Source organism: Cyprinus carpio, chromosome B8, assembly GCF_018340385.1.
Source record: "Cyprinus carpio isolate SPL01 chromosome B8, ASM1834038v1, whole genome shotgun sequence".
NCBI classification, from domain to species: domain Eukaryota; kingdom Metazoa; phylum Chordata; class Actinopteri; order Cypriniformes; family Cyprinidae; genus Cyprinus; species Cyprinus carpio.
Genome location: NC_056604.1, coordinates 12651209 through 12667703, shown reverse-complemented (window position 1 = coordinate 12667703; position 16495 = coordinate 12651209). Strand labels below are relative to the sequence as shown.

The window sequence follows — 16495 nt, the reverse complement described above, 5'->3', positions numbered from 1 at the left end:
TTAACTCCTAGACAGAGCAGTCAATCTTGCTTAATATAGTAAAATCAATATGTGCATCAGGGGACTGGCTTGCTGCATATAGAGCGTAACCATGATTGTATCCTTTTTTATTTAACAATGAATAACTCTGACGGGCGGTTTCCCAGACAGAGTTTAAATTAATCTAGGAGTAGGCTTAATCTAGAATAGTTCATCTTGGTTTAAAAAATGACTTTCTGAAACAAAGATTAAATACAGATTACTAACTCCTGGACTAAAATAAACTAGATTAATTTAAAACCAACTGTGCTAATCTGAATTAGCATGACAGAGGTTGACTGTAAAACCTGGAATGAACCAAGAAAACCTTAAAACTGAATGGAACTGAGAAGCAAATCCAAGGAAAACAATAGCAGCGCAAATAAAGACTGCGATCAACAACAAAAACAAACAAACAAACAAAAAATGTTACTAAACAAGAGAAAACTTTTTTTAAAGCAAGCAAAGCAAACTGCACACATCATGGTGTCAAATAAATAAAAAAAAGAAATGCCTAGGAATCGCTTTAATGAATTCTTGCATTAATTATTGCAGTCAGCTGTTGTTGTTAGTTTTGCAGCATTTTATTATTATTATTATTCATTACAATATACATAAAGCAGCTGTTTTAGAGAGAGAGAGAGCAACAGAGAGAGAGAGTCATGGTCAGAGTTCTTTAGCACCCTTAAAAAATACGATCAAAGAGGACTGTGAAAATAAATCTGTATTGTTTATCCTTCTGATCTTTCATTTAAAAACGTAAATAAAATAAATAAATAAATCACAAAAATCTCACATTTCAACAAAATCACATTATAAAAATATTTTTCTTTAATACACATTGGCCACAATTATTTGTAGTCCTAGAAATTATTATTAGTAAAATCTCTGAAGATCTATATTCCCATTCATATGATTTTTTAGCACACCAGGGTGATAGGAACATGAAATTATCCAGGCACAAAATAGTGCTATATATATATATATATATATATATATATATATATATATATATATATATATATATATATATATATATATATATATATATATAAAATAGTGCTATATATATATATATATAAAGAAAAGTGCTAAAGCATTGAATATTTTCATTTCCACCATTAGGACAATAATTAAGGAGTTCCAATCAACAGGAAATGTTACAAATCTGCCTTCAGTATATTGTCAATGTGTCTATTGTCTTAATGCAATGTGAGGAGGATAGTTTGAATGGCCAAAGACTCTCCAAGGATCACAGCTGGATAATTGCAGACAATAGTTAAGTCATGGGGTCAGAAAGAATTTTAATGGACCTTGATTGGATCCCCAACAGAAAAATGATCTAAAAGAACCATTTAGTCTTCCTCCAGGAAATCAGCCTATTCAGTTCTGGACTATAGGCTAAGTCTAAAACCATGGCAGAGAAAGCAGATTTCTGTTAATCTGGTTTAACGGGCAGTTTCAGTCTAGGACTAGGCTTAATCTCTGTCTGGGAAACTGCCCCTGAGGGTTTTTTCTTTTTTACCTCTCATATTTTAACACAATATATCTTTGTCTATCTGCTTCAAACGTCAGTCACAATTATAATGATTATTAAGGCAATTTAAAGTACTGGTTTTGAATACAGAGAGTTACATTGTTGCAACTCAAAGTAAGCTGTTAAACTAGTTAGGGTCGGTTGAAACTGTATGACAGAAAAGAATAACAGCAAGAAATGACCCATCATTAAACATTTAATTTGCATCGTAACAGCTGTAATATTTAACAAGAAGTTACCTTTACTTGCATGTTACCTATATATCTACTGAATTTAAAATAAATCCATAGTACAGCTCAGCTGCCTGCATGAAATAGTCAAGACAACTCTTACCTCTGAAACATCTGTCTGTTCTTCAGTCTGTCTAGGCATGCTGAAAAATCAAGAAAATAGAAAAAGTCTTCAATGGGGATTGGCTTTGTTACAACTCTCCACACCCCTGTCAGGTATTGTTGTTGAATGAGGATATGAGATAATCACGATTTGTATGCATCCCCCTATTTCCCAGCAAATATAAGGTCTATGATTAAAATAGAAAAATTATTGTGCAGACATGGTTAAAAAATTACGTACAACTTTGTGTCTCAAAAATTGTATGTATTCCATTGACTGGTAGCCTACTTTTATAACTAACCCTTTGTTATGAGTATCTGCTCAAAGATACCTGAAACATATGACCCTTTCTTTAATTTTGATCTTATTTGAGTTATCCAGTTGGTTCTTTGCCTACCAAATGTTTCATTTTCTTTTACTTTTTTTTTTTCATTGTTTGTCTCTAAATGTCTTATATATCATCACATGTTATTGAATTCGGCAGGCACATGTTATAAATGAATGTAGAAGAGCTGAAAGAATAGCAATCTGTGAATTTATATATAAAAAATCTCTGATTTTTAATTTATGTTAAGCAAATCTTAAATTTTCTTTCAAAGTTTATGGACACAATAACTGTTAGTTTATGTTTTTCAATGTAAGATTTTATAATCTTTTCATAATTGTTCTACGATCCTTTAGGTTTACAGCCCCCCCAAAAAGGGTCCAATTGAATTGTTGAACATAATGCATGTACATAAGTATGACAAGTTCTCAAATGTTTATTCATATGTTTATTAACAGTATACATGTTCTATATGTATTTCATATTATGTGAACTTTTCAGACTTCATAAATATGACCCCAAGCATCACTTGTTTTTTAACATTGATCTGCCTGTTGTTAAGATACGTTCAAATCGACAAATCGTTTTCATCTTCAAAAATGTTTTTAAATTGTATGTAGTTACAGTACGTACATGTATCAGAAAAGACGGAAGTCTACATGCAGTACATGTGCTTGGGAGTGTCATTATTGAAGAACAATTTGTTCAAAAACACTCAAATAACCTTTTCAACCACAGGATGAGGATGTTTTTTCCTGCGTTAAACTAATCGACACACATGCTATGTACCCTGTACATATGTTCAGTCTCCCCCTAGAACCCGAATACAACGTCACAAACCCTGCAAACGGACTTTCCGAACACGTAATAGGTTATTTTCTTTGCAATCTCATTTTCCGGTCTTCCGGAATGGACAAATTTTTTCATTTGAAAGTGGCACGCTGGTCCTTAGTTATGTGGGTATATGGCAAAATTATTATTTTGTTCTTTTTATTTCAGTCATGAAATCTGACATGAATTATCTGATCCATGAAAATACATTTTATCTGATATGACAAGGAAGATGTCAATCAAAAGGAACGGATGAGGTGAATTAGAAATATCTGTCAAAGCAAATGTGCAGAATCTCATTGTTGTCTCATGGTAAAACAGCACAAGATGTTCAAGATCAATTTGGGCTTTGGCTCATCCACACCAAAGGAATATTTTAATTGTTTATTTATTTGTTTATTTATGATTAACAGTCAGCAATACACGTACAGTACGAGACCCCAAGTAATAAAAAGACAACTATCTATATAACATTTACATGAAGAAAATCTGAGTAATCACTCTGAAAAAATGGGTTTTTGCTGCAGTGAAGGTTTTCTAAAATAGGAAACTGTACCAACAAATTGCCACAGAATTTCTTAAGAAGATATGGAGACGGTCTGACTGGCAGTTATTACACACTCTGTAATGCACACATGAATATACAATATGAACACACACACACACACGCACGCCAACACCCAGTGGGGAAACAGTCTGCCTTGCTGAATTTCCACTAAATGTCATGCTAAACATTATAAAAGGGGTGACCCGAACATTTTCCAGAGCATTCAACCTAATAATTGCTCTCTCACTTGCATCTAGCTGACACTCGCACAACAGGTGAGGTTTTTTTTCCTCCTTTCAACCTGGTTGTATTAATTAGGTATTTGTTTGTTTTCAGAAAGAAAGAAAAAATTAAAGAAAAAAAAGAGAAACTTTTCATCAGCGCTTTTATAACCCAAAACTGAAGCTTATGCTTTAAATGAATATAAAAAATTTTTTTTACTTTTTTTTTTTGCCAGTGTGACAACAGTGTGTGAGATTAAGTTGTTTAAATTATTGTGTGTTTTTAAATTATGAACAGTATTGCATCATCAAATGAATAACATTTTTGATTAGATTTTAATACTCAAAATATGCTTTTGTTTTGACAGACAAGAGTTTGAATCGTTTTAATCACTGGATGTTTTAAAGCTAGATTTGTTAAGATGATCACATATTTCTCCAACCAACTACTGAATTAACTTTGATTCATTTTACAATTAAAATGGCATTGTAATTCCAGATGATGTGACGATTTACATAACATTTCATCACACTGTAGTTTCTTTTAACCTGACAAACTAACACAGCTCAGCATAGGAAAAAGAGACAAGCAACCAAACAGTGTGCTTTCCTAAAGTGCAGACGCAAATGAGGTCTGTGTATCATAGACATCTCAGTCTTTGGTTTTCTTTCCTGTTCAGAGGCACCACAAAGGCCTTTGCTGAGGAGAAGGAATTAAGCTAAAGCAGACAGAGTGACGGTCTCAAGGAAAAGCGCGAACAAAAGGTGTGGGAGGTAAAAGAGCCTATCTTCTACAGAGATCCTGCAGTTATGATAGCAATTGCATCATGTATTAGTTAAACTCATGTGTGTGAAATCAATGTTCCATCTTAAAGAAGGATCACCCAGACAACAGATGTAAACGGTAAGTTATACAACTCTAAAAATACACTTCTTATGTACCTGAGAGCTGCACATGGGGAGAAAATGAGTAGGTGCAAAAAGTTCAAAAATAACTTGGTTGACACAAAATGTCACCTCTTTATTAAGATTTAGTTTTTTACCAAGATATTAATTTCTCGTGGCAGACACATTTAAAAGTAGCGGTTCTTCAAAGGTTCTTTGTGGCATCTTTTAGCGAACAATCCACATTTTAACAAGAACTATTTTCGGCTGTGGTGGATTCTTGAGTTGAGTTATACAGTTCATTGAAGATTCAAATTAGAAATGAGCTCTTCAGGTCTGTATGTTGGTTTTGTGTTCTTTAAAACATCAGTTCATCATGGTCTCAACACAACTAGAGAACAAAGTTCTTAGAGGAAGTTAAAAAAGTACTACTTTGATATCAGGCTGTAAAACCTTTCATGGTTTCAACCGTTATTTTTAAGAATGAAAGCATTAGCTAGTTAGTTATGATTTGGTATATGATAGTGATTGGAAAACCAAGTTATATGTTGTAAAAATTGATAAAATTCTACAGATGCATCAATATTACTATTCTGAATTATACAATAGGTCAATATATATTTTCAAGCTATGTTCGATAACCAATACATTATTTGTCCAAGTAAATAATTATAACAATAAAAAAATAAATCGCTAAATATGCATTCACATGATGCTAGTTAGCCATTTTCACAAGCATGGAAATCTTTTAGGCACTTACCTTGGTACTTACTGTATAATACCAGAGAATGCTCAAGAATAGCACTCTTTAGTGCAAAATTAGCTTCGTCTTGCATATCTTCAGCAGTTACCACAGATAATGAAGTAGATGCCACTTTAATCAATGAATCAATTAATTCTGACCTCCACCAATAAGAAGCCACGATGTTGGAGCAGGGTGTCCAGCTATTAAACACTATCATTTGACTCTTCAAATTAAAGTACAGTACAGTTCATATCCTGGTCTTTGATTCATATAATATTGTGTGTTGTTAACACAAATGAGTGGGTACAGTGGAAAAAAGTGAGTCAGAATGAAATCTTCTATGTTTGTAGGAGAGAATTGAGGCCAGAATTGTCTTTATGTTCCATATCTGTATTTTTTATTTTTTATTAATGACAAGTTTCAGGTTTTATTCCAGTGTGTGCAAATTGAAAATATTTGATGGACCTTTGCTGCATTTAGTTGTCTCACAGCTTAGATCTGAAGATTATCACTGTGACTATGAATTCCACAGAACATGGAAACTAAAACTGATTTTACTGAATACTGAAGTTTCTAAAGTGTCGTCATTGTAAAATGAAACTTGCTGTCAGTCCAGACTATTCTCATATTTTGAGGGATTTTATCTCAGTGATTGGAACTGAGAGAAGACTGTATTCAGACTGAGAGATGAATAATGAGTTTCATTGCCTTGAATAATCCCAGTCTTATCAATATCATCTTCAGGTCGACCTCTCAGAGGAACAAATCAATGCACATTAACTAGGCACAAGATCACAACATTGAAAACTAATCCTGCATATTACTGGAATTATTGCTCTTAACCTCTGATAATTAGTCTTGATGACTAATCATGAAGGGTCATGAATATAACATGTGCAGCAAACATGGGTAGTTCTTCATTTTTTATAAGATGTATGAACGTATTTCTATAGCATATCTGAAAACATTTGTTAGCATATTTGTAAAACATTTCAGCACCTGCAAAATAAGGCTCTTCTCCTCATCACGTTGAGTTGCTTGTTTGAAAAACCCCCCAGGTGAAAAAAATGTGACATTTATCAGCCTGGATGTGGTTAATGTCAAATGTCAATGAGAACTGAACAAGTTCAGAAAAAAACCGCAATGACAATGGTGCTCTAAAATCCAAAGATGAAGTTTTTTTTCTTTCTTAAAGGTTGTATGTAAGATATGATAAATCCACACTTTAACACTTTTAAATATTAAACAGAAGTTACTGCATTAGATCTGAACACATATCGAAGTACTACATATATGGGTTGAGTCAGATATATTGTCTACGTAAGGCTGGAGCGTCATAGTCCTTTCAGATTTAATTGCCAATTGTGTAATTATTTAATTGCCATAAATATTTGAGACCTTAGCATGAACATGACCTGTAGCTATTGATTTGATTGTTTTGAGTTTCTAAGATGGACTGAGCAATTCTTTTTACAGAGGAAAAATAAGATTAATAAAAACATTAATATGCCAATTGATCATTTCAGGTTGATGTATTTGTAAGACAAAAATGTTTTACACTATTTTAATTTCAAATGGTAATATTCTGATGGTTCCTTTTATTAAAAAAATCCAAATTTAAGGCTAGATGTGTCAAATTTATATTGTAAATGGTGAATAAACATGCATATCATTTTCACATTTCCATGAGCTACGAAAAAAATGAATTGATAGGATTGAATGCAAAAAAGTGAAAAATTATTCATTTAGTACTAATTTTGTATCTACAATGATCAAATTACTAAAACTCTTATTAACTTGAGTTGTGCATCTTATTGTTTATATAACATTCTTATCTCACTCTCACAAACACACATTTTAATGGAAATATTTTGTGGCCAAGACATATTGTAAAATATATAATATCAAATAGATTAATAAAGAGCAAAAATAAAGACTGCTTGTTTTAGCCAACAAAATCATTTGCTTCTCATAATGTTAAAAAGGTTCTTCAGTTTGTATTCAAGGGGCCTACTCAAGGTGAAGTGTGGTTTGTGTTCAGAAAACATCTGCACAGTGAAACGAGAAGGAAAAACAACTTCCATACTTTTACCAGTTTTAATCAAATATGTATAGTTGTTCTATATTTGGAAACAAAGCAAAGGTGAATGTATTTACACAGGAAATAGTTTGAGCTAGGGCTGATTCCTTTCACTCTTAGTACGCAGTAGTACGGTAAAGTTAATAAACGGTAACCTCTTTTATATCTTCATATTTCTATATAGGAATGCTTCAAAATGGTGCTGGAACACACAAAGGTGGAGATAACTGGAGCAGTCAACAAAATCAGTACCAAGAGGAAGACCGTTCTACCTTTTCCAGCATGCAGATGAAGGCCAGAAGAAGCAGTTCATCTCTGATCTCATGCAAACCCATGGCTACCAAGGTAACAGACGGAAAACTGACATATTTCTGTATTACTGCACAAATAATAATATTAAATATATGAATTAAATGATATATATATGAAGGTTAATAATGTTGATTTGAGTTATTCTGCCCCACAAAAAGCAAACTTTTCAGCTCAAGTAACACATTGTACTGACAGAATGAGTGCTGTAACAAACAATCCTTAAAATGTATCTTTTTCCAAGGTATCTGTTCCCTCGGACAGTGATTTCAAAGGTTCTGGCTCATCTCACATTCAAAATTCCACTCTACCACAGCAGGTACAGTACAGTCAGAAACAGTCTACTTCCCTAGCAACACCTTACCTAAGAAATAAAGGGTTAAAAAGAATAGAATTAACTTGTTGTCGTTATCCAGACTGCCAGTGAAAACACAAGCAAACATTTCAGACAGCACAGACCATCAGTACTACGCAAAGGCAACCAGCCGTTCCCACAAGGTACTGGTACTGTAGACTTTATTAAAACAAATGAAATCATTTATCTCTGACAACTTTTGATAATGCTCCACAGCTTGTGGTGTTCATGACTGGGTTGTGGACACTGTGTGTAAGACAGAACCTGACAGTGACCTGTCAGACCCCGTGCCACTTTACACCAACCAATCTGAGAGTCCTCAGCCTGGCAGCACAGAGCATACTGGGAAGTGAGTATCTGGTTTGAGAACATAAACACACAAACAAATAAATAATGCCTGTATGGTCTCAGTTTTTGTGCTAAATGAAGCATTTATGGTTATCTCCAGGCATCCATACAGTGTTCCAGGTGGCTTTCTGTGTGTTAAAGGACAATGTGGATGGCCTGGGTGCTCAAAGAGCAGAGAAGTGTTCAAAGAATATGGACATTTCTTAAAGTGAGACAGTTTATCATTTCAGCATATCATTTACTAAAAAATTCCAACAATACCTGATATCTGTATATTCCATAATCTAGACACCTTTCTACTGACCATGCTCCTGGGGACAGAAGTATAGCCCAGTTGAGGATGCAGAAAGACAAAGTACAATACATGGAGAATCAGGTATGCAACCCCAGTGCTCAAAACAACGGTTTGTTCTATATTAAGCCAGTTTATGTGAAAAATACAGAACCAATTTAATATGCATCACAGGAGCTAATGATATATAATGCAGGAGGTTATAATAAGAACTGGATTATAAAAGGATGCCTGTTTATGGTCTTGCATTATCTTTACTATGTGAATGTTACTGTTAGTTGATTGCAGAGAGACAGAAACTACAGGCTATGCAGCTACACCTGTTTGACGTCAAATCTACCTCTGAGGTAAGCTCTCTTGTATTAAATTAGTTTTTAAATATATATAATACATCTAAATAAGTGGTCCAATCTATGCTGCTTAAGAGAGGGTAATTGGCGGTCAGCTGCTGGCAATCACAGAGCTCATAAATATGATTGCAGCCGCCCATAAATCTGGGAAGTGTTACAAGGCAATTGCTATTTTAAGATGGGTAATAAGATTACACATTTACAAGTGGAAAAAATCTGTGCAGCAAGCAACTTCAATTGAGCTACACTCTTTAGTTAAAAAACAAACAAGTATAATGCTATTGAAAGGAAAAAATGGTAGATTTGGAAAGTATGCACCAAATATTGTCTCCACAAACATCTGCTGGTCGACAGTCAAGCATACTGATAATCTTGATTTATAAGTGGATTATGGCTTTGTCTTCACACCAGTTTATTCTTGAGACAAATGCAAGGCCATCAGTCTGCCAGCTAAAGCAGACCTGAAATTAGGTCACACCAGACAACAGTGATCTTTAGCTAGTCTACAACAGTAAAAAAAAAAAAGGGGGAGCATTAGAAAAGCTAAGAAGTGAATTAATCAAATTATTCCAAAATGACAGTGGGATCTGTTGATGTTCTGGTTGTCATTTGAGGTTAGATTTTACCTGCTTCTAGGGCTTGATGAAAGTCAGATGATATTTTATGTGAAGATTATATATTGATGTAATTTTCTCCTTCTGATCTTAGGATGGTAACAGTGTGGGGAAGTCAGGACAGCTGTCAGAACTCCTGCAACCTGCAGCATGTCAGAACACAAATGGTGTCTATGACAGTGACAGAGCGGCAGCTGAAGCACTAACCCAAGGATACTGGCAGATCTCTACCTCACAAGTTATACCAGGTCACCCAGCACACACACACTTGTTACTATTAAAATTATACTACACAAAAATACTGGTTCTGATTACCAGTCGTTCATATTTCATCTCCACACACACTTCGGTATATGATGTTATTATTTTCTTCATGCATTTGTTTTTTTTTTTTTTTTTGGCAATAGGGATTATCCCCAGTTTTGAGTATTATAAGTTCACAAACATGAGGCCACCTTTCACCTACGCCTCCATGATACGATGGGTAAGTACTGCTGAATTGAACATCCTGTATATTACCTTTTTTCATTTCCTGCCAGTCACATAAAAGCTGTCTTTTTTGCTAGGCTATACTGGAGTCCTCAGAGAAGCAGCTTACTCTGAACGAAATATATCACTGGTTTACCCGCATGTTTTTCTATTTTCGTCACAACACTGCCACATGGAAGGTATGAGACGTGCTGTTTGTACTGTAAACCTATTATATTTGTCATTCCATGACTCACTGCACACAAGCCAATCCTGAAAGCCACAGCCTCTGATTTGTAGACCAGAAAACTTTCACAGCTTGTATGTTAATGACAGAAAGTGATGACCAGGCTGTGTGATTACAGTGGTTTTATCTTATTCCTCCTATTACGTGGTTTACATGATTTAACAAGTAATTTATGTGTCTCTGTCTGTGTGTAGAATGCTGTTCGGCATAACCTCAGTCTTCATAAGTGCTTTGTGCGCGTTGAAGGAAGAAAAGGTTCTGTTTGGACTGTGGATGAAGAGGAATTTCTGAGAAGAAAAGGACAAAAGTTTCACAGGTAAACTGTCTTTCCTTCTTCATAGGGGTGTCAGTAGCATTGTACTTTCCTAATGCATGTCACACTCCTGGTGGATAGTTGGTTGTATGTATAAATACAAGAAGTACATTTTAAGAAGTAAAAGTTGATAAAAAAACAGAAACACTTGGCCTCTTTGGATGGATCTAAGCGGATCTATTGTTGGAGGTGGGAGAATCATAAGAGATTGATTTATTGCAGTTGCACCACTTATTCCTCCAGGGATCAGGATATGGGCTGGATGGCACCTTTTCACATGTTTCCTGTGACTCCACAAGGTGAAACTTTTCAGATGCGAGGCCCAAATGGACTCTCGTGAAGAGATTAAAATCGCATTTCAACCACTAACAATATCAACAACTTTTGTAAGAATGATAAATATTATGATAGTTTAAAATGGTGGGTTTAAACGTATAGCTGGCAGTCTATTTCAGACAGTTTTTTTTGTTTTTGTTTTTTTTTATACATGATTTGTGTAAGGAATTATGAAGTTTGCATTATCCAAAAATAAAGTTAAGTAGCGGGTGTTCAGCAAACTTTTCACTATCCTTCTTGCTTTTAAATGTACTGATTAAAAAGTACAGGTACGTTTTTATAAAGCTTACAATTGTACATCCATAATGATACTAATGGCATCGTATGTAAATACATTTAATATGGTACTTAATTTAATATTGCTAATTATGCTGTTAAACAATAACTGTACATTTTCTCTCTATGAATTAATGTCTTAATATGATATTCAAATAAAGGTCCAAACTGAAACGCAATCCAGCATTGTTATCCTGTTATTCTGGTACACTACACAACGTCAAGTTTTGCTTCTTATAAACATTTCAGTGCGTAAATGTAACGCAATGGTGATGCACTCCATGCTCTTGCTCGTCCCCAACTGCAGTACAACGTCTACGATTGGCCGAGAGATTTTTGCGCGGTGCATTTCAGCCAATCAGAGCATTATTTTCGCGCTCGTATGCAAAGCCTCAGATAAATGGCGAACGGAAGGGCAAACTGTAAACAAATACAACAGAACTAGACATTTTTAGACGGATTGTGACTTTTAAGAGAAAAGTGACTCTATATTACGAATGCTGTGTGTAAATACAAACGGAAATATTCGATATGCGACAGTCAGCGAGAATTTAAACTAGCCTCATTCAGCGTTAGGACGCTACCTAGGCCTGCTGACATTTGCGCAGACTTGGAATTCGATAGTGCTGTAATGCGAACGCGCGCTCTAAATTAGCATTTAAAATTTGTTTTAAAATCATCATATACGTCTGAGGAAGTTACAACTAGGCAGTATCATGAGTACAAACTCGGACAGCGGTCAGCCGTCCGAAACTAAGCAGAGGAAAAGAAGTGCGAGTCCAAGTGTAACGTTAGAGTCTGACTCCACGCTGCCCAAGCAGGCGAAAGTAAGTGATGAGGAACCAAGGAATGACTCTCATGAAGATGCAGAACCCGAGAAAGTTGGCAATGACAAGCCAAAACACGGATCCGAGCATCCCGAAGAAGCTAAAGAGAAGGATACGGTGGTTCTGAATGAAGCAGACGCGCAGGTGAGCACAGGACAGGCTTGTGGAGGTGAGAGCGCGCGCAAGCCGTCAGATTCCGCTGCCATCGCCGCAGCAGAAGCGCTCGCCAGTCTGACCGGTGGAGACGCGGACGAAGACCGTACAGAAATGCCCTGTTCGTCTAAAAAAGCGAGCCGAGAGAAATCAAGGGATAAGTCTAATCGCCCCAGTTGCTCTCAGAGCGAGAGAAGGACGGAGGCAGCCGCGGCTGACAGCTCCTCATCCCTGCTGCTCTGCGAGGACAGAGAAGATCCAGAGCAGGCTTCGTTCGTGGATGATGATGAGGAGGAGGAGGAGGATGACGACTCTCTTCCTGGCTCTTCCTCCACGGCTAGCTCGTCTGTCGCCTCTGATAATGAGGATAACGAGGACGGAGAGTGTGCCATAGTGTCGGTGAAGATGGCCCCGGAGGTGCGGCAGTCCGTGGCGCTGCTCGCACAGGTGCAGATGCGGCTGGACGCGCTGGAGAAGAAAGGCGCGCGTCTGCATCAACGCCTGGAGATCAAAGTGAGCCGCCAGCGACGCCCTCACCTAGACCAGCGCAGCGCCATCACTCAAGCCATCCCTGGCTTCTGGGTCACTGCTGTATCCTTTAACAGTGTGCGTGGCGTTCAGGTGGACAACTTAATAAGTGTCAAGGCCTTTCAAGTTGAGGTTTGAGCTGAGATATATATATGGTTCACCCAGGAATGAACATTCTGTCATTAAATCCTCACCCTCATGTCGTTCAAAACCCATAAGACCATCATTCATAGATATTTGATGTATTGATGACCCTTCATAAACAGCAATGTAACTACCACTTTTAAGACCCAGAAAGGGTCTTTAAGGACATTGTTAAAATAGTCCATGTGACATCAGTGTTTCAACCTTAATGTTACAAAGCTACGAGATTACTTTTTTTGTGGGTTTGGAACAACATGAAAGTGAGTAATGACAGAATTTTCATTTTTGGGTGAACTATCCCTTTACCTGTCACCAAAGATCATACTGAGGGGGTGTCACAACTGGTGAAAAAGAGTGACAGAGTACGTAGGGTCCACAATGTTGTCCTTTGGGATTTTGATGGGGCCCTATAGCTAATTCTGTACAGTGTGCTCAGAATCCCTAGAACTTAACTCCTCATACCCGAAACTCCTATGTTCATTTTGTTTTTCCATTTGTGTCAAATGTGTTTCAACCTACTGATCAGATCTTTGTCTTCATTTACGTAATGTGCACTTAACTTGAAGCCAATCAGCTTCTGAATCACCCACATCTGTCAGCGCAAATCGATGAGACTGATGAAGATGCTCTAAGCTACATGACTAATTTAGAGGTAATACATTTTTTCAGTTTTTCTTTTTCCTATTTTTAAAACTTGCAAATGATCTCTGTTTTTTATATGTTTGTCATTCAACAGATTGAGTCTTTCAAGAACAACAAACTCGGTTACCGCATCTGCTTCCATTTCCGGCGAAATCCCTTTTTTCAAAACAAAATGATAGTGAAGGAGCTTCATCTTGGTATGGGAGGTGAGCTGACCATGATCTCTTTTCATGAATGTGAAACAGATTACTCTGGGACACATTTTTTTTTATTCTGGCTGTTAATTTTTTGAAAAAGGTAAATGTGCTTCATCTGTATGTGCTTTCCTTTTTGCTCAGGGTCTCCGGTGTCATTCTCAAACCCAATTTTGTGGCACAGGGGGCAGAATCTGGTCGGTAGTGGAGAACCACGTCGAACATCACGGGGAATCTACCAGAGCTTCTTCCATTGGTTCAGTGACCACAGCAACCCAGGAAGGGATGACATCGCACAGGTACATCTCTCATGTGGTTAGGTGCAGGAAGAAGAGCTGTATAAACAGGCCATAACAAAATCCTTAAACAGAGTAAAAAAAATGATGAACTCCATTCCCTTGACTCTAGATCCTGAAAGATGACCTGTACAGAAACCCTTTGAGGTACTATCTGACTCCACTCTGGGAGCCACGAGAGAATGGCAGGTAATCTCTAGCCTGAAACATCCAGATTTTTCAATTGGTATTTTTAGGTTTTGCTTTTTCTTTTTTTTTTCTAAACCAATTTCTGTTTTCCAGCAGCGGTCCCAAACCTCAGGGCAACAATAATGGAGACGAGTGTGTGATCATCTCAGATTCAGATGAAGATGAGGAGAAGAGCCAAAATTTGGAGCAAGAGGATGAGGATGAAGATGATGACCAAGTCGGAGGTGAGGTTTTCCTTTTTTTTACAGTCAGGTCATGTAGTTCAATATAAAGTGCATTTATATAGTCTTTCAAATCAATAAATAAAACTGGTCTTTTTTTCCAAATCATCATGACTGATCATTTTCTCTTAGGCTCAGAAGAGAATGACAGAGATGAGGGGGAGTCCTCCTACGAGGAAAGAGATGAAGAAGAAGTGGATGTTGAGGAAGTAGAAGAGTCACGTGACTCCGGTGACTGTGAGGTCAAAGAGCAAGGACAGGACGAGGAAGATATTGATGTAGATGAAGAGAAGAGTTAGGACACGGGGTTGTCTCGGTTTCTTTTTATGCAGAATAGCATCATTAGAATTTTCTATGATCTGTTTTCCTGATATCATTTCCTGCATAAATTAAGAGTCTGTTTCAAATAACAAGTGGTTAATGATGCTTAATGATCAGGGTTCAACTATGTCTTCATTGTAGATGGTACTTTCTATACATTAAAGATGATGAATATTCAAATTCAGTGTGCGCACTCCTCCGAAAACATGTTTTCTTTAAGATGTCATCACATTTGACATTTATAACTTTACTTTAACAGATTTCAGAGGGCTACTGATACCCGTAAGACACCTCTTTTATCTCACAACGAACTGTTTAAAGCTTGGGATTACAGACTGCACTCAGTTTAGTTTTGTTTTTGTATGACCGTATGCAGTAGCCTTGTCTGTCACTCACAATCATGATCGTTTATAACCATACTCTCCTGTTTGGATGTTTTACGGGCCTAATCATGTTTTCCAGTTATTGCTGTAATATGTTTGGTTAATTGCTGTTTGTGTTACTTTTTTATCCTCCTCTACAGAATTCTAACATCATGAAGCAATGTTTCCTCACCTTGTTATTGTTCATAAACTCTACCCCCACATTTTGATTATAAGGAGAAAGGTCAAACATTCTGAAATGCACTTCATTCTGAACCAAAACTAGATAACTCAGGGATGTTTACTCTTTCATCCTCCTTATATTGTAGTTGTGTTTCCTGTCATGAGCTTCATTTATTCAGTTTTGTGTCATTAGTACATAACATCTTTTGTTTATTGATGAACCTTTAAATAATTGTAGTTTATTTCACTTTGTTTATATAAGCAGATTGAATCCTGACACTTGGTACCTCTTGCCGTGGTGATCATGTAATCCTTAAAACTACTTTTGTCATGTCTAGGGTTGACACACCGTCAACACATGCACGTTACCATTTATTCACTGCAATGAATAACAATTGTAATGTTATTTAAATGAGCAAAATAGTGGTGAGGCCATCTTATGTGGTGTTTTTCCCCCTTTTGACAGCATGATGTGTGCACTCGATACTCAAAACGTTTGTGTCCAGTTAAATGCTTAGATAAAATGGTAAAAATAGTGAATATGTACACATTTTTCATGATGTCTTTTATATTCATATCACTTTTGCATTTATTTCTAATAGTGTTTCTTTTGCTCCTTAGGAATAATTTCTTTAACTTTGGTCAGTCAGTTATTAGAGTGAAACCATTCTAAATGTTCTCCTTGGTATCTGTAATAAGGCATTTGTGTTAAAAGATTTTGAGTTTGGACCTGTAAAAGTTTGGTTTAAAAATGAAAAGCTGTTAACTCATTGTAAGTATACTGGATTGTACTTGTTTTACTTGCAAAGCCAGTGGTTTGTACATAATCCTTTCCCTTAAAAAGGGTTTATAATTTGTTATTGAATTATTAGGGTAGATTTGACCTACAGTATCAAAGAAAAGCTATATTTTGTGTGCTAAATTTTATAGAGAACTACAATTTTTAAATGTGTGGTTTTGTTTTTTTGTTTTCCATGTCAAATAAAGTTTTTGTCTTTTCATTCA

General features: G+C 36.2%; 2 protein-coding genes across 6 annotated transcripts; both read left to right on the top strand.

The window, feature by feature from the left end:
• Positions 1–1131: 1131 nt before the first annotated feature.
• On the top strand, positions 1132–11609 carry foxp3a (forkhead box P3a). Of its 4 annotated transcripts, none has more exons than XM_042729792.1 (14): positions 1132–2001; positions 4493–4586; positions 7707–7867; positions 8076–8150; positions 8248–8329; positions 8403–8535; positions 8635–8742; positions 8823–8910; positions 9105–9173; positions 9885–10038; positions 10198–10274; positions 10357–10458; positions 10700–10821; positions 11062–11609. In XM_042729792.1, exons 3-14 carry the CDS (start codon positions 7709–7711, stop codon positions 11156–11158), a joined length of 1266 nt encoding a protein of 421 aa, XP_042585726.1. In that variant the 5' UTR covers positions 1132–2001; positions 4493–4586; positions 7707–7708; the 3' UTR covers positions 11159–11609. The 4 variants fall into 4 exon arrangements, with proteins under 4 accessions (XP_042585726.1, XP_018940620.1, XP_018940613.1 ...); XM_019085075.2 differs by lacking the exon at positions 1132–2001 and adding an exon at positions 3242–3866 and having other exon boundaries at positions 4493–4577; XM_019085068.2 differs by lacking the exon at positions 1132–2001 and adding an exon at positions 3242–3866.
• A 179-nt stretch (positions 11610–11788) lies between these two features.
• tspy (testis specific protein Y-linked) lies at positions 11789–16495 on the top strand. Of its 2 annotated transcripts, none has more exons than XM_042729790.1 (7): positions 11789–13001; positions 13657–13734; positions 13819–13930; positions 14063–14217; positions 14327–14403; positions 14500–14627; positions 14757–16495. In XM_042729790.1, exons 1-7 carry the CDS (start codon positions 12147–12149, stop codon positions 14921–14923), a joined length of 1572 nt encoding a protein of 523 aa, XP_042585724.1. In that variant the 5' UTR covers positions 11789–12146; the 3' UTR covers positions 14924–16495. The 2 variants fall into 2 exon arrangements, with proteins under 2 accessions (XP_042585724.1, XP_042585723.1); XM_042729789.1 differs by having other exon boundaries at positions 11790–13001; positions 14497–14627.